Source organism: Muntiacus reevesi, chromosome 17 (genome assembly GCF_963930625.1).
Source record: "Muntiacus reevesi chromosome 17, mMunRee1.1, whole genome shotgun sequence".
Taxonomy (NCBI): domain Eukaryota; kingdom Metazoa; phylum Chordata; class Mammalia; order Artiodactyla; family Cervidae; genus Muntiacus; species Muntiacus reevesi.
In genome coordinates, this window is record NC_089265.1 from 44,875,976 (window position 1) to 44,901,627 (window position 25,652).

At 37.4% G+C, this 25,652-nt stretch overlaps 1 protein-coding gene across 2 annotated transcripts in view; it reads right to left on the reverse strand.

Moving 5' to 3' along the window:
* The window catches only part of CEMIP2 (cell migration inducing hyaluronidase 2), a 76,605-nt gene that overhangs the window by 11,986 nt on the left and 38,967 nt on the right, over positions 1-25,652 (reverse strand). For both annotated transcript variants that reach the window (XM_065907738.1, XM_065907737.1), the window contains exons 11-19: positions 24,763-24,891; positions 22,865-22,953; positions 17,604-17,735; positions 15,940-15,975; positions 15,054-15,209; positions 12,392-12,569; positions 9,944-10,159; positions 5,671-5,879; positions 2,073-2,255 (exon numbers count right to left, since the gene is read on the reverse strand). In XM_065907738.1, the coding sequence (XP_065763810.1) occupies positions 2,073-2,255; positions 5,671-5,879; positions 9,944-10,159; positions 12,392-12,569; positions 15,054-15,209; positions 15,940-15,975; positions 17,604-17,735; positions 22,865-22,953; positions 24,763-24,891 (1,328 nt within the window). The remainder of the gene's footprint in view (positions 1-2,072; positions 2,256-5,670; positions 5,880-9,943; positions 10,160-12,391; positions 12,570-15,053; positions 15,210-15,939; positions 15,976-17,603; positions 17,736-22,864; positions 22,954-24,762; positions 24,892-25,652) is intronic.

Sequence of the window (25,652 nt, forward strand, 5' to 3'; positions counted from 1 at the left end):
CCTCATAGGGTTCTAAGTCAAACACAATACCACTTTAGAAAATATCATGAGAATCTGATTCAGTCATTAAGGATAGTATCAAAGTAAATTTCTGGTTTGAATAACCTCAATAGGTAATTTGGGAAGATGGAATTTGGCTTGGCTCAAAAACTCCTTGGAAAACTTAATACTTATGTTGAGTTTAGGATTTGGTAAATTAGGGTGGTTTATTCTTTCTTTCTTTTTCTTTTAGTTTATACATTATTTTGTTTTAAGGCACAAAACTGGAATAATAAAAACAGCAACTTTGAGACTTGTTTGTTTAAGGCCAAGACATAGTCTCAAATCAATTCCTGCGATGTATACTAAGAGCAGATGGGCCTGGAGTCCTTCTGTCTATACTTTGGCCAAAATCAAGTGAAATGATCAGTCCCACCCATTCTGAATTCTCCTCCAAAATGAATGGAAAAGCAACTTCCAGGCAGCAGTCCAATGTCTTGTCAGCAAACCTAGGCCTTCTAAACCAAAGGAAGTCAAGATTCCAAAAATGACTTGATCAACTGTGATTGATTTACTGGAGTTCACAAGTTCACATTTTAAAATGAGGTCAACAAACAATACAAAGTTGAGATTATGAGGTGAAAATCAGCCACTGTTCCAACATCTAGTAATTTTAACACATACATGAGGAATGACAGAGATCTAATTAGGCAGGTGCCTTTTGATATATAACTAAAATAATCAAAATGAACAGAATTAAAAAGAATTTGAACCTCGAAGGCTGAAAGGTTCTAGAAATACCCAGATGAAATAATATTTCCTGTCATTGTGCATATCAATCATTAATTTGTGACCACCAGACTGTCCTTACAAATGTGGGCCTTACATTTATTTTTGCAGAAAATCAACTGGGAATGTGGCTGTTCTGTCATCTATAGAATAAAAGTCCAACCAGGTTTTTAAAGGTTAATTAGAAGCTAATCACACTGGCTGCTGCCCCAGCCCTGGAGGGCAAACGAGTTGCTTCTTACCCAAAGGCTAACAAGGAAATCAAGTGACCAACCTCAATTCCCCACAGTCAGTCCTGCCACCCTTCTCTTTAGTCCAAAATGTTGTCTTTCCCCAAACATGCCATGCCATGTTTTTCATGCCTCCATGCATGTATCCACACTGTTCTTGGGAAACTTACTCATCTCCTCCTACTCACTCCTCAAGAGTCAGCCCCAGCGTCACCCTCGTGGGTTGTCACTGACCACGTAAGGCTGAACTCATGGATTATCTCAAAAGGCACTTACAGCATTCACTATAGGACTTACAGCATTTAAACCTTTCACCCTCTAATTACTTGCTTTACATGCCCACATCCTTCAATGGACAGTGAATTTGCAGAAGAAATGCATCTTATTTACATGAGTATCTTTATAGAACCTAGACAATGGCATGGAGTAGAAATGTCAGCTTAAAGAATGGATATTGGAGGAGCATGCTACTTTCTGGAAGAGTGCAGGAGATCAAGCCTACCATAACCCAAAGGCTGAGAGATTGTAACTGGATAAAAGCAGACAAAGCCAACAGGACCCCAGGTGAACAGGATTAGAATTAAAAAGTGGAAAGATGCAGCCTAGAGAAAGTTGAAAGCAAATATGCCATGGTTACACAGTGTTTTTTATTGTTTTTTTTAAAACCCAAGGTCAACTTGAGAGATAGCCTTAAAGGAAGAGAAAAATGAGCTTTCGTTAAAATATGAACTATATCATAAGGAAATAATCATCTTTAGAGTTGTTATGAAAAACATTATTTTAATTTTCAATTGGGCCTACTGGTTCTTTATTGACAAGGATAATTTCTCTCTCTAAATTGCCTTAATAGGTATACGGCAAACATCTCACTCGATTCCTACTGCCAACTGTAATTATGAGTCATTCTAGTTCTCCTTAAACCTCTAATGGTGATGAGCAGAGAATTACCCACATCAGCTGCTTTTCTAACTAGCCGTCACATCACAGCCTATTCTTAGTTACACTGAACAACTAGTAATTTCACCATTAAGGAAAAACAGCAAAAATGTTCGTTCACTGGTTGCCCTGAATTACCCCGTGCTGGAGTCAAAGTAGAATTTCCTCTCAGACTGCTTCTTCTGCAATTCCTCCAATGAATGCACAGGCTCATACTCCTCCATTTTGGATAACGAGCCATTATGCCGCTGTAAAAAGCCAAAGGTAACCTGAAAACTCGTGTTTGATGGATAGCAGAGACCAACTCGAATCCAGTCATTCCTATAAAGGAGAGACAATAAAAACACAAGTCCACATTTTAGCCAACATCTTTTGAGTATTACAGCAAATGTAAATTTTAGCCATGATCTTCTCCTTAAATTTCTACTGTGTATGGAGTCAACTAACAATGAAAGTCCTGAACCCTGACACACTTAAGTTATCCACTTTTCCATGTTACCCAGATTTCTCTCATCGTATATTTACAACAGTGATAGGGCTTACAGAAAACTTGTTTGCAACAAGACTTCAGAGAATGTGAACAGACATTGGATAAAATGTATCAGATACTGTAAGCAGATAGTAAAATTAAATGAGACTATTGGGAATGGGTAAACTAAGATGGAATAAACACTAATAGCCTGACTGTGGAAATGTACACTGCTAAAAGTTTTCCAAAGGATTTTTTTACTCATAAATATACTTTTATCTTTTATAATAACACTAGGATAAATTCCTAGTGGAAAATTGCCAGTTGCTGTTATTGTTGTTGTTCAGTCACTAAGTTGTATCCATAACCCACCAAGCTCCTCAGTCCGTGGGATTCTGCATGCAAGAAAACTGGAGTGGGTTGCCATTTCCTTCTCCAGAGGATCTTTCCAACCCAGGGATCAAACCCATATTTCCTGCTTGGCAGGCAGATTCTTTCCCACTGAGCCACCAGGGAAGCCCTAAAATTGCTAGAGATAAAGGTATACGCATTTTTTAAGTCTTTGATAATATTACCAAATTGCAATAGTATTTTTTCTTACCTAATGTCCTTGGATATAAAATTAATACTCTTCAAAAACCATTAAAAATATTTCTCCTTTTTTTATCATTTGCTTTTTTCTGATGTTCTTTAAATTGTGGTAAAATACAAAATCTGCCATGTTAGACATTTTTAACTTTACATTTAGTGGCATTACGTACATTCACAAGGTTGTACAACCATCACCACTCTTCATTTCCAGAACTTTTTAATCATTCTAAAGAATTTTAAAACAATATGTAACGAGGGTTTAAAACTGTTCACACAAATTTCATCCAGTAATCCCACTAAAGAATTAGAAACACAGACCAAAAATAAATAAGAAAAGTGTTCTATTCAGTATCATTTGTAATACCAGAAGGGGAGGAGGGACAGGAGAAAAACAATCTAAACGTTCATGGGGGAATGGAATAGTTAAATACATTTTGGTATAAGATATGCTCAGAGAACTTTTGAGGGTGGAGAGAGACGAGAACCCTATACACTGTTACAATGCCTTACTTTGATTAGAAGAATTATAGGTTATTGTAATTTTCTCTTTGTTTTTCTGCATTTTCTTAGTTTGTGCAATAAGTATAGATTTATAACTTTTAAACTGTTATTTTCAAAAGTGCTACTATGACAAAATCCATGATCTCTCTATAATTATCTGAAACATGGGGAAAAAAACTTACCATCTCCTCTCTTGCCTCTGCCCATGATATAATTTTTACAAACTTTTAGATGATTAAACAAGGAAAGTCTGACTGAATTTCAAGCCCATATGGAGTTTTGAAACTTCTGACTCAGCCCTTTTTTCACTTTAAAATGTTTTTTACTTGCTCAGTATTTATTCAAAAAATTATGCCTGGTATGTACAGAATGCTGTTTACCTTTTGACTGTAATATCTCACCGTCAGGTTCATAACCTACCAGCTATAACTTTTTGGACGGCTGATCACTCTTTGGCATGTCTCCCCCACCCTCTCTGACAATCATTTGTTCTTTCATTCTAGATCACTCACAGACTGGAGTGATATGATCAGACTGACTTTTAAAAAGAACTACACCCTGGACACAACGTGGGCCAAGGATTGGAAGGTGGGGGAGGCAGGGAGACCGAGTACGAGGTTGCTGCAGGGATCTAGGTGAGATGATAATGACTTAGTCATAAGCAGTGAGGGTGGCAAGAGTGAAGACATTTGAACAATATTAAGGAGACAGGACCAACCAGGCTTGGCCACTAATAGGGTGGAGAAATGAGAGAAAAGAAAGAGCCAAAGGTGAGTCCTGAGTTTGTTTTCTTTTTTTGACTTGGTTGACTCAGTAAGTGAGGTGCAGTTCTTTGGCAGCAACAAGTGTTACAGGAAAACAGCAATGGTTCAGTTTAGAGCATATGCCAGAGGCCTAACATCTCAGAATAAGAGCATCTACCATATGTTCAGCCATTCTTGAAAGTGGCCTACTTAGAGGCGAATTCCTATATGATCTATGTCCATCTCTGTTCATTTCAGTTAGTACTTTAAGAGAGTTCTGACAAGTCAAGGTTTATGACCAATCAGGTGAACAAACCATTTCAATTTTTCAGGGACATATCTGAGCAGTTTCATGGAGTCCCATGGTTTAACCACCACACATATCTAGATAGTCCCAGCTCTGGTTTCTAGTCTCATCTCTGTCACTTCCCTGACCTAGGCTCCCACGGCAATCAATACATCAGTCTTTGAGCAGAACTAGACCTTTTCGGACTCTGCTGCTTTTGTAACAAAATGATCACTTACCGTCACTACCTCAGTGCAGCCTGGCCCGACTCCCTTATGCAGAATAATTGCTCTTATCCTTTGTCCATTAAAAACCACTACTGGCTTATTTACTTAGATTTTGTTCTACCTCTATACTGTGAGCTCCTAAAGGACAAGTATTTCTCTCGGTCATCCTTATATCAACTGGCACACAGTAAACATGTAAGTAAATTAATGTAAAAACAGAGGTCTTGATCAAAAGTAATATTATGAGAGCAGACAATTGAGAAGTCAAGAGGGAATAGAAAGATGATTTCACATACAGGAAGAGGTGCAAAATACCTGGCATTCATGCCACAATTTTCCACTCCGTGCCCACTGCTGACATGAATAATCAATCATACCACTCTCTCCTGTCAAGTCTAAACTTGGCCTCAAAAACCTTTTTACTTTCTAGGTAACCAAGTGCTCAGCTGGAACACCAGATAAAAATGTCTTCCCATCCCAGCTATGGAGAATTAAAGTATTCAGCATACAGTATTAAAACCTACTGTTGGGGAATTCTCCGCCAGGCCAGTGGTTAAGACTGGCTCTCTCACTGCTGAGGGCCCAGATTCGGTCCCCGGCCCGGGAACTAAGATCCCACATTTCCACATACAAGCCACATGGCACAACAACAACCACAACAACAAATCCTACTGTTAAATGGCTTTCTGCACACAATACCTTGGCCATAGAGAAAAATACATGCTTTTAAAAGGAGAGGATTCAAGCTATATAATCCCTTAATTCCACCAATATAACATATATAGCCTTCCACAGGGGGAAGGGAACTGAGTACATAAAGACGGCATTCTTTACTTGCTACAAAGGAGACAGGTGGTTATTTTTCTCTACTAAATTACTATTTGCTCAACTATTTGAAATAACAGTAACAGAAGCATACTTGTTGAAGTTTATGAGGTATAGAAAAGCAGTCTTGGGTGCTGGCCCATTCCAGTGGATGGTGTAGCCCTTCTCCAGCATGATCACAGGCTGGTACTGCGAGAAAGCTGCCTTCTGGTTAATTCCTCGGAGCACCATAGGGTAGTCTGGATACTCATCTCGTGTGATGGTCATAGTCAGATTCGGAGTGCTCCATGTCTGCACATAGATCTTCAAAAAATAATTAAGAATTAAAGAAAACAGAATAAAAATTTAAATAGCTAAGAAAAACATTTCTAGCAAAAGTCAAGTGTCTCTACTTTCAAAAGAGAGATTCTACGATCTGTGCCAGACAAAAATGAGTAGTAGCCAACTTCATCCTAAGCTCCACTTACAATGAAGCCTACTTAAACTGAAATGGTAAAAACAGACTATGTGTTCTGCTAGCCAAGATCTTCATCATCTCTTCCACAACAGGCCAGCTTATTCATCAGAATATAAAACCTCTGTGGTTTACATAGCTTGTCAAAGAAATCCCTCAATCTGAAGTACACACATATAAAAAATTAGTAAATTAATGTGAAAACTGATACCCTCTAGTTAAATCTGAAAGGTTTTCCTCTGAAATAAGAGGTGGAAATTTAAAATATCTTAGAGCTTTGGCTTTCGATTTTCCATGACCTGCATCAGCCCAAGAAGTCATTTTTCACCCATTAAAAAAAAAAAAGGTATAAAGTGTTCTGCAAAAACTGGAAAAACATATTAAACTGAGGCAAATTTGAAAGCCCTGAGTTTATTCCAGTGGCATTTGGGCCCCATGCTACACCAAAACAAAATCTTCCCCAAATGCATTCTCCAAGGAACAAACCTCAGAACAATTTCCTAAAACAAGTCAGCATCCTGTAACAGAATTCCCCAGAAGTATCGAAACATCTGCAGAATGCTGCATTTAATCCACACAACTTCTCTGTTTTCTGTTTCTCTATACCACAGTTTTGTCCATAGTGATTCCTTAATTATAAATTCTTTGAGCCAGAAAGTCTGAACTCTCATTTGTGTTTGACTGTTTCTATACAACTTTTCCCTACTGACACCATGTAAAGATTAAAAAAATACAGATAGGAAATATATAGTTTGAGGCTGATTGTCTTCATTTAAATATATGTGTTTAATATATTATATTTACTTATTGTTTATTTAAATATTTATATGTGACCTGTACTTCATTACGTTGGGTTGACCAAAAAGTTCTTCCAGGGTTTTTTCATTACATCACAACAGAAAAACCCAAATGAACTTCTTGGCCAACCCAATAAGAGGTTATATAAAGGTTACATATAAAATAGAATACACACCCCACCCCAAACACATATCTAAAACCTGCCTTCGTCTAAATCTAAGGATTTGAGGTGGCACATGCTCCTTATGAGGGCTTCCCTGGTAGCTCAGCTGTTAAAGAATTCGCCTGCAATGCAGGAGACCCTGGTTCAATTTCTGGGTCGGGAAGATCCCCTGGAGAAGGGATAGACAACCCACTCCAGTATTCTTAGGCTTCCCTGGTGGCTCAGTCGGTAAAGAATCTGCCTGCAATGTGGGAGACCCAGGTTCGATCCCTGGGTTGGGAAGCTCTCCTGGAGGAGGGCATGCAACCCACTCCAGTCTTCTTGCCTGGAGAATTCCCATGGACAGAGGTGCCTGGCGGGCTACAGTCCATGGGGTCACAAAGAGTCAGCTAAGCAGAGGACAGCACAGCATGCTCCTTATGATACCACTTTCTTCTTGAGTACCTTTATCCTTGGGTCGGCAAAAAGCAGACATGCCATTAAAAATATTTACAAATAGCTAAATAATGATTATTCTATCTTGAGATCCAGTTGTTTCTAATTTTTGCTAAAAACGTACAGTACTATATATCATCCAAGGAACAACAAATGGCTGTAGATCTGGGCTCCCAGCCCAAATTTCAAATCCTCAGGAGAAAATTTCTATCTTACCATTCCCAGAGACTCATGGGCAGGATTAAACAAACAACAACAACCAAAAAAAAAAAAAAAAAAATAGAATTACTACTTTGCTTTGTAAGACAGAAGTATCAGTTTCACATTCTCAAGTATATCAAATCCAGATTACAGAGACATTTAAAATAAAATATAAAGTCTTCATTAGTGAGTACATACCACATTAAGACAAACAGATATATGTACCTTTGAATACACATGGCTAGCAATTTAACTAAAACTGTAGCTATCAAACAATTTAAAAGCTTCCTATTTTTGTTTTATTTTAATTCTCAAATTTCTACATCTTCTTAGGCATTAATGAGCCTACTTAATTTTAGAGGGCAATTCTGGTTAAGAATAAAATGAATGAAAAAATAAATCACATTTTTAACCACATTCTTTTCTTCTTTATTTTTTACTATAATTAATTCTCCATCCTTTCCTGGTCCTTCCTGGAACTCAGGCAAGTATGATTCCTCTTGCTCCCATGGGGATGAGAAATCCCACAACAAAGAAGCTAGTATTCCATTAAAATAAGCCAGAAAAATCTCTCTAATCCTTACCCCTCTTAAGCCCTTTGTCTTGTCTATTGATGAGAATCTTTTTGAAGCTGTTTTTTTTTTTAAATTTAAGAATCATAGCATTCTTTAACAATCATGATTCAAAGTCTGAAGAGTAATAAAGAAATCTGCTTCAAGAAGCTCCCACTACAGAAGGCTTATTAAATGGCAGAAACCATAAGACTCCAGGGACTCAAGAAATTGAAAAGCAGGAGCCACAAACACACACTTGATGGGAAAAGTAGCCAGAGTTCAGCAAACGTGCTCCATCACCAAACTGGTTGTTCCCCAGGAAAAACCCATCCTACAAATAAGAGAATTCAGCCACACATAAGGGGGAGGCTTCTTTCTTGCCTTTGAGACTATCAGAGCCCAGTCTGCCTTGGAGCATGCCTTGCTCTTCCTCTAATTCTCCTCTTCATGTTCCAGTTATCCTTTTCCTTTATTCTTTTATCTCCCTCAACATTTATTATTAAATATGACCATGTAATCATCTAAAATATGGAAACAAAATTCTGCTCTCTTCAAAATTCTGGGCAACTTGTACCTTCATTCTGCAATCTTCTATCCATCCAAAATATTACTATTAAAATCATCTTTGCAACTTAGAGCCCTGTTCTTCAAGTAATACTAATTGCAAGCAAGCACTTCACTAAGTGCCAGGCCATGGGTGAAATGTATTATCAGTACTCATGCATTCTATCTTCACAACAGCCACATATGAAAGAATCTAATATTATCCTCATGGTGCAGACGCACAGAGCAGTTAATTAACTTACACATCTCGTATTTAAGAAAATAATAGGATTCAAAGCCATGTGGTCTAGCTCCAGCATCTATTTTCTGAACATAATACCTCCCAAAGTATTCCATCCTCTTATACTTCACATCCAGTTAATAAACGCACACTAGCTTAATGTTTTCAAAGAAGTGTTTCCCAATCTATAGCATCTCCTTCATATTTTCATAGATATATGATGATTTGCAGAATTTCCTTGGATTCCTTCCTTGTCCACTCATTTCCAACTCCCAACTCCGTTTCTGAGAATATATTACTTTCCACGTGACCTACTGATATTCTGCCTCACAAGTCAGATTCCCTAATCTAGTGATAAATAGAGATAATAACCCTGAAGGGATTCCCAGGTAGCACTTGTGGTAAAGAACCCACCTCCCAATACAGAAGCTGTAACAGACACGGGTTCAATCCCTGGGTTGGGAAGATCCCCTGGAGGAGAGAACGGCAACCGACTCCAATATTCTTTTCTGGAGAATCCCATGGACAGAGGAGCCTGACAGGCTACAGTCCATAGGCTCGCAAAGAGCTAGACACAACTGAAGCAACTTAGCACTCAGAACCCTACAAGCAAAGAACGAAACGCCTTCTCAGGGGGCACAGCGCACCACAGCCAGAAAGCCTGGCCTAAGACAGGAAATACGGCTTCTCACCCCAGCCATCTCCCAGCCATATTTAACCAAGTGCAAATTAATCCTACTTCTCTTGGGCTCACTTTTCCACTTTTAAATCGGTTTGTGGTGGGGGACCTTTAAATAAAATTCTATGAGTCTATGATTTCTAATGAAATTTTTCTTTTTTTTTTTTTTTACCGCTTTAAAAAAAAAACCATGCTTTGAGAAGTATCCATCAGCCCAAAGACCTAAAAAGCACTCCGCACAGAAACAGTGCTGTCAGGAGCTGGGGGGAAATCAGGTATCACAAGGCATCCTGGCCCACCTGCGCGTAGCTCCCACTGCACACCGCTGCGTTCCATTTGGTAACGTTTATACAGCCTGGATGGCGGATCAGGTAGTTGTCTATTCTCCCCACATAAGCATCCTTGTATCCTGTCACAGAGCCGTCAATGTCGTGGAATATGGAGTTCTTATCACCATCGAGCTCACAGTCTTCAAACCACGGGCCAGGCTTTCCAAAGAATACATTGAGAGAGACCTGAGAGCGGTGAAAAGCAAGGACATCTACCGTGAGGGCTGCGGCCACGGTACCCGGCGTCCCCGGCGAGAACCCAGCTTCACACTCGTTACAGCTCATTACAGTTCCTTTACGACCATGCAGTTCTGAGCCACAGCACAGTTGTCAACCAACGTTTTTGATTAATTATGACATGAACGGGGAAAAAAAAAACTTCCTGAAGCCTTAGTTCAGGCAGCAAGCATTCAACTTCATCTTTGATGTTTTCCCTTTTTTCAACTGAAAAACGATTACCTGTTCCCCAGATAAAACAGATTCATGGTAACAGAAACCAGAATAGTTGTGGAAAGAGGAACTATGAAGTCGTATGTATTTGTTAACACTTAAAAACTTTTCACTTAAGATCTCTGCATCTCCCTATATGCAAATTATACCTCAATTAAATTAAAATATAAGTTCGATCTCCTGAGCTAATCATTTCATTTTATTTCAAATGCTCTAGTTAACTTGTGAATGACTCCTGACACCAAAAAATAAGTACAGTTCCAAACTGAAACAGTATAAACGTTGTCTTGGTATGGCTGCCTGACCACTGGGCTCATTAGAACCTGTTGAAATGTGTCTGTTTTTTTTTTTTCTCTCCTCAACACAGACTAAGTCCAACTTAGTAATCTTCATGTTGGATAACATTAATTCAATGTCTTTATCAAACATATCATACATAGCTAGCTACAAAGCAGGCTACAGGTTACATGATTTAGAATCTTTGGGTGCGTGCTAAGTTGCTTCAGTTGTGTCTGACTCTTTGCGGCCCTATGGACTATAGCCCTCCAGGCTAATGTTATTCAAACCATGCAGATACACCCTATAATGCTTTTATGCACTCATTGACCCGGCGAGTGTTAAAAGCAACTGAACATCTAAGTGATAAGCAACTCAATGGAAAGTCAGTGATGTGTGGGACAAATGGTTCCAAGTTCTTAGATCTAGACTCTTTTCTCTCTTCTCTTATACCTCCCACGGTTAAATCTTAAAGTCTTGGACATATTGTCCATCTTTTTAGGAAGCACAAATTTGCGGAACATACCCTTCACAAATGGTTCCAGAGCATCAGCGCCTTAGAAAATTCCAGGCTGATGAATCACAGGCCTTAAACAGCATGGATTCTCTTAGGCTGCTAGAACTCTAACTCTGCAACAAATGTAACATCTAAAGGCTGTTTTTTCAATATGATCATGTCAGTGATCACTAAACTCTATGGCTGGAGAGAACATACAGGCTGTAAGTGAGCTGCCAACCTCCACAATGGAGAGGCAATCCAAGACCCACCCTGTTCACATGCAACCCTGTCCACAGTGCAGCTCTTCCTCTTCCCCTGGAGTTACGCAGTCTAGAAGAGAACCAGTCAATCAATTTGCACCTGTGCCTCTGTTTCATGCCTCGGCTATTCACAAAAACCAGTTACAGACTTTGGTAAACTAACCTAAGTTCTCTTTTAAACTGGGGAACCACAGAGTTTGCCTATGGACATGAACGACAAAACTATGAGTCACTTTACAATTGTGGTACCTGGAAGCAGAAAGCAAGATGGTCTGAGACTCAATCTCTACATCACTGTCATCTTAGAAGTGGCAAGATGAAGAGGCTGGGGGTATATAATCAGATTGGCCTACGTATTGATGGTAAGGAGGGTACTGGTAAGACTACTGAGAAAATGATTTCTGTGGCCTACTGTATTGTAAACAATTATTTCTAAGTCTTTTTTGCAATCTTCATAGAAATATTCCAATAGTTTATATCAGAAATAACCCAATTTGTTTCCTATCACCCCAGTATTTCTCTTCTTTCCCAATCTTTTGTTCTCCAGCTCCCCAGAATAGGCCTCAGAAAAGTAAAATACCAGGTCAAACCCAAATCTCTTTATGGATTATTATACTGAATTCCCCAAAATCATATGTCCTCTTATTCCTATGAAATTCTACAATTCCCACCACTGTATCATCACATTAAGTCATTTTCCCTTAATGGATATCACCAGAATATCAAGAATACTCTAGGTCACATGGGACTTCGGTTCTCACCCTAAACTCAGCAGGACAGAGTACCTGAAATCAGGAGTTACTCTTGCATAGAGTAACCTCCCAATCCTAAAACTCAGTGCAAATCCTATCTTTGTGTTTCTTTCTCTGGAAACATGCCACCCCTCCGATTGGTACCATAGTCACTGTATAGGAACCATAAGAACGTACTTACATGTGGACCAAACCTCACGAGGGAGATGTTATTTCTGGGGGTTATCTGCCAGGAATTCTTCATGAGGAAGCCAATAGCACTGGTATATCTATCTAAAGTTGGCACATATTTTTTGAAAGTGCACCTGGTGAGATGAATGGGCCCATCATAGATCTGAAAGCCTCTAATTGGAAATGTCCTGTTGAAATACAAAATTTTGTTTAATGCGTATGAGCCCATCTGTTTAACAGCATTTCACTTACATATCTGTTTCATAAATACTGTTAAATAACCCATATATAATAAGTACAATTCTAGGATACAGTGCTAATGAAGCAAAATCTCCAATCTAATGAAACCTATACTGCAGTGAGAAAGGCAAACAAAAAAACAATGGGTAATTTCAGGTAAGAGCATGAGAAAAGGAAAGATATAGTAATAGACTTGAGTAGGAGAGACATGCTATTTTGGATACAGTGAAGGCCTCTCCAAGAAGTGACTCTGCTTCCTTGAATCAACTCCCTTAAGATCTTTTCTTTGATAATTCATACCATTTAGCTTTAGTTCCGAAATCTCTAGCACAAGAAGACAAATCTGTGCTTAATGAGACCTCCTTTCAAGCCCCTAAATGACAATAAAAAGGAGAAATGATATACCTAAAAGTACAAAAGTATAAGTCTGCAAGGCTTACTATAGCTGGATTGAGAAATTCATTTTATTCATTTTACTCCTTTCTGTCCAAACATAAGCTCCTTACCTTACTAATCATATGTTATTAACCATAATTAATGTACAAAACCCATAATATTCTTGATCTCTTAGGTTTTTCCCCTATTAAGTTTTTTAATGGCACTGCAGAGGACTTCTATAGCAACTAATTAGTTTACAACTTGGCAGTGTTTCACAATAAAAAATCATATATACTAGCAAGAAAGTCAAAATAATCTGGTTAAAAATCTATGCCTATCTTTGTGTAGCCAAGAATATATTGCAAAATGGTCCTCTGCCACAGAAAAGGCTGCAAAGATACAGTAAAATGAAAATTAGGCCCATTGACCAACCAGCAATCTTTGTTTCAAAAATTCCTCCCTAGCACAGAAGCAACAGCATTTTGAAATAAAATTGGAGGCCAATGTAAAATAAAAATAATGAAACTGAACTGCCCACCCTTTTACTGCAGCCCATACCCAACTAATACAGCTTTTTTTTTTCCTTTAATTTACATAATAGAAGAGGCAGCTTTGCCTTAATTGCGAAGAGCAGAGCACTGAAGCCAAACTGACAGGTTTTGAGTTCCACATTAGCTACTTTTAGTAAGTTACTCATTTATAAAGCAGGACGATGACAACACCTACCTCACCAGGCTTACAAAGATTAAGTGAATAATAAAATATTCAGAACAGGGCTTGATACATAATAAGCATTTAGTAAATGTTAACTATTAAAAATCCATGAAGTTCCTCTCCTAGTGGCTTCCACGGTCTGACTAAAAGAATTTATACACATAGTGTAGCATGCAGTAAAGACATTTAGTACTTCCCAAGAATCAGCACAGGGGAGACAGGCCAAGGGTAGGCTGCCCTTTGCTGAAGTTACTTAAGCCCTTTGGCCAATATTCACCACCTGTCCCCCAAAGTCACCTGCCTGACTGCCTTACCCCGCTGACCTGTCCTAGCCCAATATCCAGACACAGTGGATAGCTTTAAGGGGACTGATGCTTAATGAAATCTGACAGTAGCTCTGATGTAAGGATTTTAGAACACCAATTTTTCTCTACCTGGTTTTCTTACAAGTAAAATGACAACAACTCTAAACTGTGTCTCAGAGCTGAGGTACAGATCAATTAGGTAATAGTTTCCCAAAAGTTCTGAAGAATCCTTATAGTGCTAAGTACTATTTTAATGACTGTGATTATTTTGACAGAAAACATGCCAAAAGTCTACCCCATACCCTTTCAACATCTGAAACATTGTTAATTATAAAGCTAGTTAGGTTCTGAGTTAGCTTTGGCATCTATCAACTCATTTTCTAGAACTCTTTTCAGTAAGTAATTTCTTTTTTCCAGTGGCTAGTTCTTAAAACCAACATCACCATATTAAGGAAAAACTGATTTGATGTCCATAGTTTATGGTTTGGTGACTTTCTGTGGCTCAAGAAAGGAAAAAAAAAAAACAAAACTACCAGCTTACATAAGACCTTATCCAAGAAGGATAAACAGGATAGTTTCCTTCATTATAAAACTGATGTGGTTGTGTAGTTGCGATGTCAAGTCCGACTCTTGTGACCCCGTGGACTGTAGCCGGTCAGGCTTCTCTGTCCATGGAATTTCCCAGGAAGGAATACTGGAGTGGGTAGCTATTCCCTTCTTCAGGGGATCTTCCTGATCCAGGGATCAAACCCAGGGCTCTCACATTGCAGGTGGCTTCTTTACCACTGAGGGAAGCCCCATAAAATTGATAACAACATCTATATATAATGTTTAATAGTTAATGCTCCAGAATCCCAGAGGATAATACATACAATAGAAATAGCAATAATAACATGAATCATTTTAATAATAGTAAATATGGTGGGAAAAGTGTCACAGTGGGAATCCATTCAGGATCATTATGGAAACTTCTGTAAGGGTTAGAGCTTCATTTATTGTTTAAAGGTAACATTCCTCTGATAAAACAATGCTCACCTGTTCCTAGGTAATGTCCGAGGCTTCAGGTCTATCCCTCCAGTGCCTACATACTTGTTCTGACCACCCTGAAAGCCGTAATTCCTGCTCTCCCCAACAAAGAGAGATTCAGATACCTCTTGGCTGGAACCTTCATCACTTGGGAAGCTTCCATCACTGTTAAAAATAAGAATAATCATTAATCACACAGAAAGGCAAGCTATAACTTTAAAAACCTAAAAATTTTCAACGTGCCAGCAGCTTCTTAAATACATATTAGTGAGTCATCAAAAGGTGCCTCTAAATTGTGAGTATACCTCTTATAAATTAATATGTGGTTTGCAAATTAGACAAACAAATGAGATTTAATTTAGCAGCAACAACTAATTATTTTGGTCTCAAGCAACAATATTGCAAATGAGGAGACTAAACTTGCTCTGAACACAACAATGAGATGAGAAACATGTTTAAGATGGGCATGAGAGTAACTGCTATCTGGGGAAAAATATAAAACATAAAAAGTTCAGTTCTTAAGGACCACTGTGAAATGAGACCAACTTTTAAGAAAGAAAATATTTAATTTGCTTCCAACTTTTACTCCCTTCCTCTTTATTCCCCTACTTCTTAAGATCTTTAATCGAAAGCTCAAGGGTTTTCTTCTAAGCAAAAAATATGATGGGCCTACCCTTCTGTGCAATTCCAGCTAGAGCAATCTCCTACTTTGGTGTGAATTCAATTAATCAATAAAAATGTATTTTTGGCCCTCTAGTGGCATCAAGAAGTGAGTGCTATTTTTTTAATATTAATAAATGATACAGTATTCCTGTGCTATCAAAAAAAAAATCAAGGTTATTTTACCTTACAACTTTAAAATAAACAGATAAATATTTTTTAAGTAATCACAAACCTGGCAAAGGTCAGTCCTATTCCATTGTCTGCAAATCTAAAGAGAATGAAGGAACATTTTAATTTATCACATCATGTAAGAAGTATTTAATTGTCAGTATTTAATTGTCATAACATTCAAGTTCCAATAATATTTATTCTCCAAGACCACACAAAAATTTCACTTTCCAATAACCAAAAGCATAGTCTCCACAGTAAAGGAACCTGGTTTGAATCTCAGATTTGCCAATTACTAGCTGTGTGATCTTGGGCAAATCACCTGTGTGTGCCTCAGTTTTCTCACCTAAAAGTTGAAATGACACTATAAGCTTCCTCATAGGGTATCTGAAAGCATTAAAATGCTAATTCATTTCAACTATTTAGAATGGCATCTGGCACAGAGTAAAGAGCACATGAAAAGTGAAAGTGTTAGTCACTCAGTCGTGTCCGACTCTTTGCAACCTCATGGACTGTAGCCCACCAGGCTCCTCTGTCCATGGAATTTTCCAGGCAAGAATACTGGAGTGGGTAGCCATCCCTTTCTCCAGGGGATCTTCCCAATCCAGGGATCAAACCCGGGTCTCCTGCATTATAGGCAGATTCTTTACCGTCTGAGCCACCAGGGAAGTCCAAAGAGAATATGTGTTAAAAACCTATATTTACAATTTTTATCATTAGTTTGACTCCCATATCTGTGTGTTCTGCATCCACAGATTCAACTAACTGTGGATAAGAAATATTTTTTTAAATTCCAGAAAACTCCAAAAAGCAAAACTTTGTCCAGTGCTGGCAACTATTTACATAGCATTTACATTGTATTTACAACTATTTAGGTAGCATTTACAGTCTTGAGTATGAGTACTCTAGAGATGATTTATGGTATATAGAAGGATGTATATAGGTTATATGCAAATACTGAATACTATAACATTTTATATAAGGATCTTGAGCGTCAAGATTTTTAGTAACCATTGGGGTCCTGAAACTGATCCCCCATGAATACCAAGGAATGACTAATTTTTATCAATTAGATCATAGCATTCTCTTCAAAACTTTTCAATATTAATTCCAAATAATTTTTACAGATTTTATACAGTGTCAGTTTTTTTTCATGATAAAAACCAAGCAACTAACGTCAGTATCAGTCAGAAAACAACATTTTTCTAAACTCCTGAACACCAAATCTTAGCTCGACATACCTCAGGCTTCTCCTAAAAGTATACAAATGGAAAGGAAGTGAGAGGCTTGCTGCCTCAAGTCATGTTAAAACATAAGTCAACAGACTTATTAAGGTGGAATTCAACTTTTGTTTTGAATGGCAGTGGAAGAGCATCATGAAACAGTTTCCAAGAGGAAGGAAAAAAGTGCAGGTAGTTCTGAAATCTTTATTTAGTTCTCTGACATAGACCATGTTTGTTATATAAAGTCCCAGTTTCTGTTTAATCTCATCAAAAAGCTCTCATGTCACCAGACAAGTTCAGTTCCAATAACAGCAGCAGAATGAGACGATTCCAAACATTTGCAGTCGGTTAACATACTTCCTCAGAGCTTGTCCTGTCTATTAGTAATGATACTATGATTCCAGAAACCACCACTGTGCTTTTTGGTCTACTGAGTTTTTAAAAATAGCCTTAAAAAATAAATACGTCAGTGCCATCAGATAATAACTTCACAGAGAATACCCACGCTGAATTCTGAACAATAATGTCTCCTCCTCTAACCCAAGCTCCGTTGTCATTGTTTTTAAAAGCAATGAGCCTGTCAATCAAAGCAGCAACACGTGGCTTCTCAGGGTCTGCATCCTGATGAGGCCGAAACCTTAGGGTTGGGAGAAAAAAAAAAAAGAGAGACTTTTAAAGAGTAATGAAAAGGCAATGGGAATCAGCTATTAAAAATTATAAGAAAAAAAAGAAAATTATAAGCTTAAGTATCAAAAAGCAAGATTCAAATTTGACCAAAACAAGACAAAAACACCAAGACACAACTTAATATCTGCATTTAAAATACTGAAAAAAAAAAAATCACAAATTTGCAGAGAAGTGATTTCATATTTCAGTTTGTTTTTCATCAATTTATCTTATAGAGTGGACATTACAGAACATTCCAAGCACTAACAGCATTTCAAAAATAAACAAAAACCTCAAACTAAGAAATATAGCATGTTTTCACAAATTCTTAAGTTACATGATATTAAAATAAACTTACTGAGTAAATTAATCATATATTTCAACATACATATCTGTGAACCAGAGTATTATTTGAGTTGTATGCTGGTGAAATGTTTCAGATATAGCGTGAAATCTGGGTTCAATATCTTTAAAATGCCTAAATTTAAAAGAGATTATATTTATAGAATAGTACTCAGCAATAAAAAATGAACTTTTGCCATCTGTGATGTGGATGGACCTAGAAGGTGTTCTGCTTAGTGAAATAAGTCAGACAAAGAGAGACAAATAAATGCTCCACATTATCACTTATATGTGTAATCTAAAAAATGAAACAAATGTATGTAACAAAAAAGAAACAGATTCACAGATACAGAGAACAAAGGAGTAGTTATCAGAGTAGTTACCAGTGTGGAGAGAAGGAGGGAGCAGATAGTGGTATTAAGAGATATAAACTACTATGTATAAAATAAACAGGGCTTCCCATGTGGTGCTGGTGGTAAAGAATCCGCATGCCAAGGAAGGTGACATAAGCAACGCAGGTTCAATCCCTGGGTGGGGAAGATCCTCTGGAGGAGGAAATGGCAACCCAAGCAACAAGGATATACCATACGTAGCACAGGGAAATGAAGCCACTATTTCATAATAACTTTAAATGAAGTATAATCTATAAAAACACTGAATCGTTGTACATTTGACACTAATATACTGTAAATATATTATAATAAAAATATAAAAAATAAAATATCAGCACTTTAAAAAGTAGACTGTATTTCATCGACTTATTAATTATAAAGACTGAATTTTAATTTTTCTTTCTCTTCCTAAAACGTTTACAAGGATCTTAATGAAAAGATCAAGAAAAAAAAAACTGGTGTCAAAAACTGTTAAGTGTAACAGCTCAAATAATTTCAGAAGGCCTCCTAAATTAAAATAAGATCACTTCCATCATAATCTTACAAAGCTGGGGAGGTGGACAGAGAAAAACTAGACAGCTTTACAAAAACCCATTCAGCAAGTTGAGATGCTTCAACCCTATAATCATGAAGTATCATTTGCACAAATGCTACTGTGGAAGTCGCTGGGACATGGTAGTGCTCACCAAAGGCAGACGTTACGATGGGAGAAGCAGCTATGCCCAGAAAACAGCAAGTGCAAAGGCATGAGCGAGCTTGGCATGTCCAAGAACAACAAGCAGGTCGGCTGGTAAGTTCAAAGCAAGACGAAGAGGACAGAGAGGAAGGCATGTTTCAGGCAAGGATGTGGTTCTTTATTCTAAATGCAATGGGAAAAGTAGAATGGCGGAGCCAGGGGGTGGAGGGAGGAGGAAATGGGGGGGTGATGACCAAAGGGTATAAAAGTTTTAGTTTTATAAGATAAATAAATTCTAGAGAGCTAGTCTATAGATCTTTTGACAAAAAACTAATGTTTTACTTCATAAAATAATGTCCATAAAGGAGACAGAAGGAAACTTTGCCCTTGATGGTTCACAGGTGTGTATTTATTTCCAAACTTACTGAGTTCTTGACATTACATATGCACAGCTTTTCACATGTCAATCATACCTGAATAAAGTAGGTGGATCAATAAGTGTGATGGAAAGTGGTCAAAAACATGGAGTCAGAGCATGATATAATCGAATTTCACTTTTTAACTGGTCACTAGCTGCTCCTTGGTGACAGGATCATGGAGAAGAGATAATAAGGACAGCACTCTAGAAAGCACTCCGCCCACCCTTTAGACTGTGGATGTGACCCCTTACACTAAATAGCTGACCTATTGTGTAAAAAGACTGAGCCGTCACCCACTCTTCTGGCATTGTGGCTGCTGCCAAACAGCTTTGCAGTCATTACATAATATCAAGCAGATGGAACAGTTCTGGAAAGGAAACTACACAATGTGCTAAAAGAAAGCCAAAAAAAAAAAAAATACAATAAAGCAACATCTAATTTTCTGCTGTAGCCATCTCACTTTTTCTAAAATTCCTATCCATATAAATCATTGACCACTTGCTTAAATATCCTTTATTTTTCATCCTCCTTCCCACTTAGTATGTAGAAAATGCAGCTAATTTTCCATCCCCTTCAATCTATGAGCCTTCAGCACACTTCCCGACTCTCACTTGTCTTCTGCTTTAAATGTACTAGTCAGTTTTCATGTTCTTTTACTCTCTTAGATGAAACTTCCCTGTCTTAACCTGAGAGCTTTCTGGAGTTAAAATATTCTATCTTTGGATTCCTGTAGTTTCACATCTTGAAGATACAAGGAAAGACTCATCTGATTAACTATTAAGTCAACTTCCCCTTTGATGAACACATTAAATACCTTCTGAATTCCATGAACTGGATGCTTAATTCATGAGCTGACTTATTATTCATTTGAGTGTCATCATTTTTAGTCATGTCTGGACTGCATGAATGCATGTGGGCATGTTTTATTCATTAGTTTATACAAAATTAAATGTATATACTAGCTGCCAAATGTCTTGTTACTCTTCTACAATCAGTTCTTTTCAATGACAACTTCCAAATGGAATCTAACTCCTTACCAACATGTATGCTTTATAAACTAGTGAGAAAAGTATAGAGAGCCCAGAAAAGATTATGACTATCATGATATCAGACATGCATATACAGGGTAGAGAGCTTCTTAGGCCATTATGAATAGATTTGTTTTATTGTCAAGTATAATGAAAACATCAATAGATTCTGAAATATATTTTCTTCATTCATCCATTCATATACACACATATAATATTTAAGGCAGATAAAGAGAGTCGATTGTGTTTTATGTAAAGATTTTTTTGGCTAATACTATTAATACCTTAGCAAAGCACACATTACTAGTTCTACTAGTTATAACAAACTCTCAAAAAACAGTACTGATCTTCTAGCAAGATTCCTTTGTTTTGTCAGTTAATACTCTCTTTTTGGTTCATAATTTATTGCCATCTATATGCTCCTTTTTCATCCCAAGTTTATCTCCTCTTTTTCTGCGTCATATCTTGCTCAGCTATTAAGTGTCTAGTACCCTGAGTTTTATTTAAACAATACTGACAACTTCTCCACTTCTCAAACATTATCTGAGCATTGCTTTAATATTTTTCAGGCTTAACTTGATCTTTCATGAAGAGTAGTTTTATTAACTCATTTCCCCACTTGTACTGTGTCACAAGGATTCTGCTTCACTGACCTAAAGTGTGGCTCCTCCTTTATTCCCTTGTGAACAACACCTGGCATCCTTTTCTTTAACTGCCACCCCCGGTGGCTCAAATGGTAAAGAATTTGCCTGCATTGCAAGAGACCTGGGTTCAATCCCTGGGTTGGGAAGACCCTCTGGAGAAGGGAATGGCAATCCACTTCAGTATTCTTGCTTGGAGAATTCCATGGACAGGGGAGCCTGCTGGGCTACCGTCCATGGGGTTACAAAAAGTCGAACATGACTGAGTAACATTCATGTTTTCTCTTGACCTTTTATACTGTGTCACAATGATTCTGCTTCACCAAGCTACAGTGTGGCTCCTACTTTATTTCTTTGTGAACAACAGCACCTGGCATCCTTTTCTTAAATGACTGCAAACAGAGTCTATTAAACCTAGCACCTTTTCAAATCCTTTAGCTGCTCAATCCACCTGAAGTATAGAAAAATAACACACACACAGCTTCTACTGAATATGACCTTAAGTTGCCATCTTTTCCAGAAAATTTTGTTTCCATTGGAGACATTTTATTTATTTTGGCTCATATCATGCCAATCATTTGGCTCAATCATTCAGTTATGTCTGACTCTTGCAACCCCACCGACTGTAGCCCACCAGGCTCATCTGTCCATGGGATTTCCCAGGAAAGAATACTGCAGTAGGTTGCCATTTCCTCTTCCAGGGGATCTTTCTGACTCAGGAATCAAACCCCTGTCTCCTACATCTCTTGCATTGGCAGGCAGATTCTTTACCACTGAGCCACCTGGAAAATGACTGGGATATAAATTAGCATTTCAACAGTTTTTTTTTTAACAGGCAGTATATGAGGCAACATAAATTAAATGTCTCCAATAGAAACAAAATTTCCCAGAAGAAATGGCAACTTAAGGTCATATACAGTTTCTACTGAATATGACCTTAAGTTGCCACCTTCCGGAAAATTTTGTTTCCATTGGACACATTTTATTTATTTTGGCTCATTTACAGGATGTTTAAAAAAAAAAAAAAAAAAAAACTTTGTTGAAATGCTGATCCATATTCCAATCACATTTTGTGGTTATAAAGGACAGTAACGAAGAGCCCAGCTACGATGTGAATCTGAGACTACAAACAACTGAACCAGAACTAGCTTGATCAAGTTTGAGACTTTTCCCTTTAAAATAGATTTAATGCAACATTCCATTTTGACCACTAACAATAAATTATGTATTCCTTGGTTTTCAGGGATTATATTAAGACATCTTAGCTTGTTTTTCGATGAATCATATTCTACTGTAGGCCAAATTTGGACCCTTTTTCAACATATCTCTCTTCTTTTTATTTCTCTTTCTACAACTCTTTCTAACATCAATTTGCAACTGTCAAAAGGAGAAGCAGCATCAATTTCTTTGGCATCTCACTAAGGTAAAAATCCCAGCCACAGTACCTAGAACAGCAAAATAAATGTTTTTTTCAAAACCCTCCTACAAACCTTGAAAACTTCAGTTTAACTATGTTACTGGAGAAGAGGGCAATGGCTCAACTCAGAGAGTTTTACTTTGGCAAGATATGGCTCAAGTGTGACTTAACAGGACCAGGTCTACCTTGCACTGTTATCCAAACAGAGGTACTCCCTTGGGTCAGCAGCACTAGCATTGGTTGTTTTGACACCTTTGTCAATAAATAAGCCAGCCTGGAAAACATAATAATGGACTGAAATGAATATAAATCCCAAGCTATAATGACATATAGGATACATGAAAATAAGTTTTAGCGTATCACATCTACCAAAAACGGAGGGAGAAGAGGTAAACAGCCAAACAAAGGTATTACAAAAATGGCTACTTTATTGTTTTGTTTTTTTTTAAATAATTTTACTCATTCGGTCAAACCTTTCTTTAGTGCCCATCTTGGGGGTCACCAAGAATTATATGTCACCCAGAAAACCATGGCCTTTGCTGTTACTCCATAAATGAGGAGGAAGATATGCAATTAAATAAACAATTACAAAACAATATAGTAAGCATATAATGAAGGAAATAGATGATGCTCTGGCAGCACATAAGAAAGGCACCAAGATGAGACATTCTATGAAGGCAAGAGAGAGAATTCAGGGAATGTCTCCTAAAAGAAGTGACATCCAAAAGCTGACACTTGAAGAAACCAGCCACACAGAAGACCAGGTCAGAGGCTGAAGGGCAGGGAGTGGGTGGGAAACACCTAAAGAACCCAGAGGAAAGCACTCCAGGGAATCATTTGTACAAAACTTCTGGGATGAGAGAAAGCGTGACATAACCGAGGGGGAAAAAACTCTTAGATGGACTATCAGGAAATATATGGAGGTATATATATGGAGGTAGGGAAGAAGACTAAAGAGAAGCAAATGCCAGATGATGCAGAGTCAGTGTGCTTAAGAATCAAGACAATGGGATTTTAATAAAGGTTATGTAATCAACTGCATTTTAAGAAAGAATACTGTAGTCTCAAATTTAACAAATTTAAATTTAAAATCTAATAATCCACCCTTTATTCAGATCTAATATCTTTTATTTTAAATTGATAGAGTAGAATACTACATTTCCTCATGGTACATGACATTAAAAAATTAATTAGAATGAGGTGCTTTTTGTAATACCACTAATAATTTTAAAATTTTGAGGACTTCTACTTTGAAGTGCTATTTTCAATTATTACCACTCTTAATCAACTATTCAGTTCATAAATATCACAGTTCTGTGTAAAGTTTTTTCCTCTCAAGTCTTCATCAAGTGATTCTAAGTTCTTCAAATTATATCACACTTAGGTTTTTAAAGGATTCTCTGAGTTTCGTAAAGGGAAATTTTTAATTGAACTTTGATGTGGATCACATCAGAGGAAAGAATCTGGGCACTGAATCACATGATAAAAATATCAAGATGCCTCAAGAGTACAAAAGGAACCAGATGCGTTTTATCACCAAGGAGGTTAAGTGTCAATTATCATGAAAATTAGAGTTCCTAAGTGGCCTTTCATCTATTTGACCTACATATCATTTTAAATTAGGTCAAATACTCTTAAACAATAGTTCACTGTTTACATAACTATATTAAATGTCCAATAGGACATTCCATCAACACTGAGAGAGAGAGAAAATATGCTTTTTAAGTTCCAAAAGCATATAATACACAATGTGTACATCCTTAGAAACATGCAATGATATTAAAGATTGGAAAGAAAGTGAGCAGAAGGAAAGAGGATGAGGACTCATGATTCAAGTCCACTATTATAATTATTCAGACTGCGTGTACATGTGTGCCACAGCATATATTTCTGTGTGTATATAAACAGAAAGCTGTCTATACATCCTGAATGTGGCAGGATTAGGAGTCAGCTTTTTTAATCACAAATTACTTTCTCTGGTGACAAGTTCTAACTAGTATTAACATCTCTCAGTTGTAATCACAGTAGTCCATCCTTTACCCTGTAAATTATACATACTGATTGTTAAAACTTAGGAACCTACCTTAAAACTTGAATGGACCCTGTTGTTATAAAATATTCCCAGTGGAGTGAGTTCTGGTTTCGCTAAGAGCTGCAATCCACTGGATTCCCCGGTAGGTTCCTTGTGGAATAAATACCATATTCCAGCATCCTGTAATTAAAAGGGCAAGGTCATTAAAGGCATCCTTTTATAAAACCACTCTGTGAAACACCCTCACATAAACTAAGCATTTCACAAACAAGCTTATTCTTTTTAACACTAATTATTCATTGTTTCAGGTTCAGAGCTGACTCTAAAAAGTTGTGCACTCATGTAGCACTCTCAAGGCAGTGTATCAGGTTTGATTTTTTAAAAAGCAAATTTAATTTTGCTCTTAAGATGGGACAAAAGATAGAACTGGCTGATACCAAAATTTTTTTCAAAATAACTTTCCTATCATTAGCTTTAAAAAGTCATGCAGAACTAGAACCAAACAAGCCTCCCTTCCTTTCCCATGACCAGGACAGGATAGCCTTTTAGCAATATGGGTTTTTTTTTTTATTCTATTTACCTCCAAACCTGATCAATAGATGAGTCATACCTATTAAACAACTATCCATCAACATACAGAGATCACTGACTTCTTTCAAACAACTCCAATGCCCTTCCTATCCTGAGGCAAATTTTTGCCAAAGAGAAAAAACCACCACATGCATGAATCAGGATGCTGTCTCAGTCTGGGTCCTGTCTGTTCAGTCTCAGTGTTACTTACCTTAACTGGGGCAGCAGAAGAGTTTGAAATTTTCTGACACTCAAAATGGGATATAAAAATAGAAATGAAATGTTCTTAACCTCTGTGACAGCTTTTTATTTTACAATTTAATTAAAAATCAGCCCAATGTGAAGGACAACTTCACATCAAGGAACACTGA